General features: G+C 40.0%; 1 protein-coding gene across 1 annotated transcript; it reads right to left on the reverse strand.

Moving 5' to 3' along the window:
- Window positions 1–2548: 2548 nt before the first annotated feature.
- LOC137996013 (homeobox protein dve-1-like) lies at window positions 2549–2962 on the reverse strand. Its single transcript, XM_068841453.1, has one exon. The coding sequence runs from the start codon at window positions 2960–2962 to the stop codon at window positions 2549–2551; it is 414 nt and encodes a 137-aa protein (XP_068697554.1).
- Window positions 2963–3273: the final 311 nt, after the last annotated feature.

The raw sequence follows: 3273 nt of genomic DNA on the forward strand, positions 1-3273 counted from the left end.
AGCTGAGTGAACCAATGTGAAAGCTACAAACGCAATATTTGAGGTCGAAAATTTAATAATAAGCGGTGAACTTTATTAATAACAGTACCCTGATGTGGCTTTTCAGTGCCAATATAGAATAAATACAATAATAATAATGATAATAATTCACTACTTACACAAATCCCATAATACACCTCCTTTACTCCCCAAAATACTGCATAATCATTGTTTGCAATTTTTCCTGGGACATGAAAATCGAAAACAAAGCCTATGCAAATTTTTTGGGGTAAAAGAGGTGTATCATGGGATTTGTGCAAGTAGTGAATACACGAATAAAGGAAGCAAATTCTTATGGAAGGAAAATTTGTGTATAAGAACGCATGGGAAAATTATTGGATTTACTTAATAAAAATAATGCAGCTACCTGTTGCTTGAAAAGTAAAAGAATGTACACTCTTAAAAAAATGCCGTAGATTTAACAAGTGGGGGCAAGGTCAAAATTATCAGGACAGGGTGCAAGCTTTTCACGACGAGGCACAACCGCATTCTATTCTCAAGTATTGTATTACATTACACCAGTATATTACGAAAACTAGAAGTAATCATTAATTTCATTAATGATTACCATGAAGTGCGGCCGTGGGGACGAAATCTGGGTTCTGGGATGTTTCCGTCCTAGTAAACTTCCTAATTCGAACGTGAGCATAATGCCTTTCTTACATATCGATACCTACGTAAATCCTTCAAGGAAATAGGCGTTTAGAATCCTACATTAAATCCTAGTAGAAGAAAGGACTAGTTCCCACGATACGTTGGCTGTGTATGCAACACGTTAACAGCATATTTGCACGTTTGGTCAAGCAACAGTACTACTTATCAACTTGTAGTTCGACGGGGTCACGTTAACTAAGCGTAACGCTTTCCTCAACTTTACTTCAACATTATGAAAACTACAAGGTAGGCTTTACGATGATATCCGCTTTACGATACTCAGACTTGCTCAGACTACTACGAAAAACACCAAGTACGCAATAATCTTTGCGCATCTGACGAATGAAGTCAGTTAAAATGGTGCAGAAAATGCAGACGATCGACAAAAAAATCTCAAAAAAGGTCACCCTTGAAACCACAAGATACCTAGGATTATTAACTACGTTCGGCTTCGTCGAAAGCAAAAAATATTTTGCGGTCTGTAAACCGTGGTACTTGCTTGTAAAATCCGTGCTAAAGAAAGGCACTACGTACTTTTCCAACACTGGCTTTGAATAGAATGTTATGGGATTTGTGGAAATAGCGAGTTGCTAACAGCGAGAGAACGCATTCGCAATGTTGGCGCAATGTTGGCCTTGGTTGTCCGTACCGTTAGCCTGACTGGCCAACAATGGGGGGGGGGGGGGGGGGGGGGAGTTTCCAAGGACACTGAAAGTTGACAAATTGGAGCAAAATAACCTGGTATAACAACTAGAAAAACATTTTTTACTGTGACATTTCACTTTTTAATCATGATCGTTAAAACTATGTACAAGGTGAGCAGCCATTAAAAACAATATATTATTACCTTAATCCTGATAACATGTCGGCTGAATCACAACATCAAAATATTATCTCATGGAAGTTCAGTCAAGTCAGTGTATATAGTATGCAAATAAATAAATAAATTTGAATCTTCCATTAAATATTGAGAGAGACAAGAAGGGAAGCAAACCAACGCGAAAGAATGCTCCCTCGCAACTCCCCGCAAGAGCGACATGCAGTTCGCGCTCGTCTCGTGATGGCGCTCCACTTACTCCCGGAAAAAATGCGCCTCAGCCCATCTCAACCAGGGAAGAATACAATAATTCATTTCGTTGACACAAAATATCCACTGAAAAAAATAATCCTGAGAGTTAAAACTTCTCTCTGCCAGTTTTCTTCATCAGATGTCAATAAACACGACTTCCATCATCCAATGCTATTTTTTTTTACACATGCGTTTACTGATTTGGAAAACCCTCTTTTTCTTTTTTGAAAAGCCCCAGACACGTTTCGGTCTCGCAACAGCGGTTGGTTTGTCTTAAAATGTTGTTCCTTACAGCAAGGATCTACAAAGTCTGAAAGCTACACAATCAGGAACCAACAAAAACCGGCTCTGGTTTTTCATTGCATAATCCACTGAATGACCAAGAATGTCAACTAACATGAAAGAATGTTAATTACGAAGGTCCGGAGTCAACTATAAGAGGTCATGCTTTTGAAATAATAATTGAAAGAATCGGCGATGCCATCAACGCCTTTGTTTGAAAGTCTAAGGTTCCACACAAGTTCCGCTGAACTATGAAGATGGCGACCTATTACTGACACCTATTTACACCCTATGAAAAAAAGCACTCTTGTAAGTAAGAATATAACAGGGCTTTAGTTACAGCTTTCAGTTATCCCAGGATGAAGATACTATGCAGGAGTGTTGAAACGTTGAATAGTAACTTTGTAAGTTGCAGTCATTAATATTAAAACAGAATAGCATCAAACCATCTCTGTTTTTGGGCTCTCAAAATCGGGCGCTAGGTTCTCATGCAAATAAGGTTGATTATGAACTCGTTGGTACTGCCATAGAAGGCCTTGACAAGTCCTCGAGAAGACCCTCTCTTCTTAATCGAGCTCGCTCGTTCTTGAACCAAGTGTTGACATGACGTGCCAGCACTTGTTCTCTACTTTTTCGTTCCTCCAAATTGTTCAAGATTTCCGCGTATCTCGTCAAATCTTTGAGATCAGGTTTGGGAGTCTCTTCGTACCATTTCCTTAGCAAAGGAAGCTCCACTGACGTGTTGAAGACAATTTTCTTCCCGCGTGGAGTAATAAGAAGTTTTCTTCCCGGAGACACTGAGCCGTCTTCTTCCTGTTCTTTGCTCAACTGGGAGTGTTCATACCACGCGGCAAAAAGCTTAATCTTCTCGGATGATAAACGGCAAGGGTATTGATCTCTAGATATCTGCGACAGCATGCCCTACCCAATACTTTAAAACAACGTTAACATCAGTACCAAACACTTTTCTTGAGCTTAAAATAATAATAACAATAATTTGTTTGTTCACCCACGTTGCACCTAAGGGCTCCCAGGTGCTAGTTCAACATGTGTCCGTGTATTCCGGATCGAATTCGCATTTGGCAGTTTTGGTTTTTGAGGTAAAGGGGAAAACCGGAGTACCCGTAGAAAAACTTCTCGGTGCAGAGTAGTGAACCAACAAACTCTACCCACATAGGACGCCGGGACCGGGAATCGAACCCAGGCCACCTTGGTGGTTGCAACACGTT

The sequence above is a fragment of the Montipora foliosa genome, chromosome 3, assembly GCF_036669935.1.
Source record: "Montipora foliosa isolate CH-2021 chromosome 3, ASM3666993v2, whole genome shotgun sequence".
In the NCBI taxonomy this organism is placed as follows: domain Eukaryota; kingdom Metazoa; phylum Cnidaria; class Anthozoa; order Scleractinia; family Acroporidae; genus Montipora; species Montipora foliosa.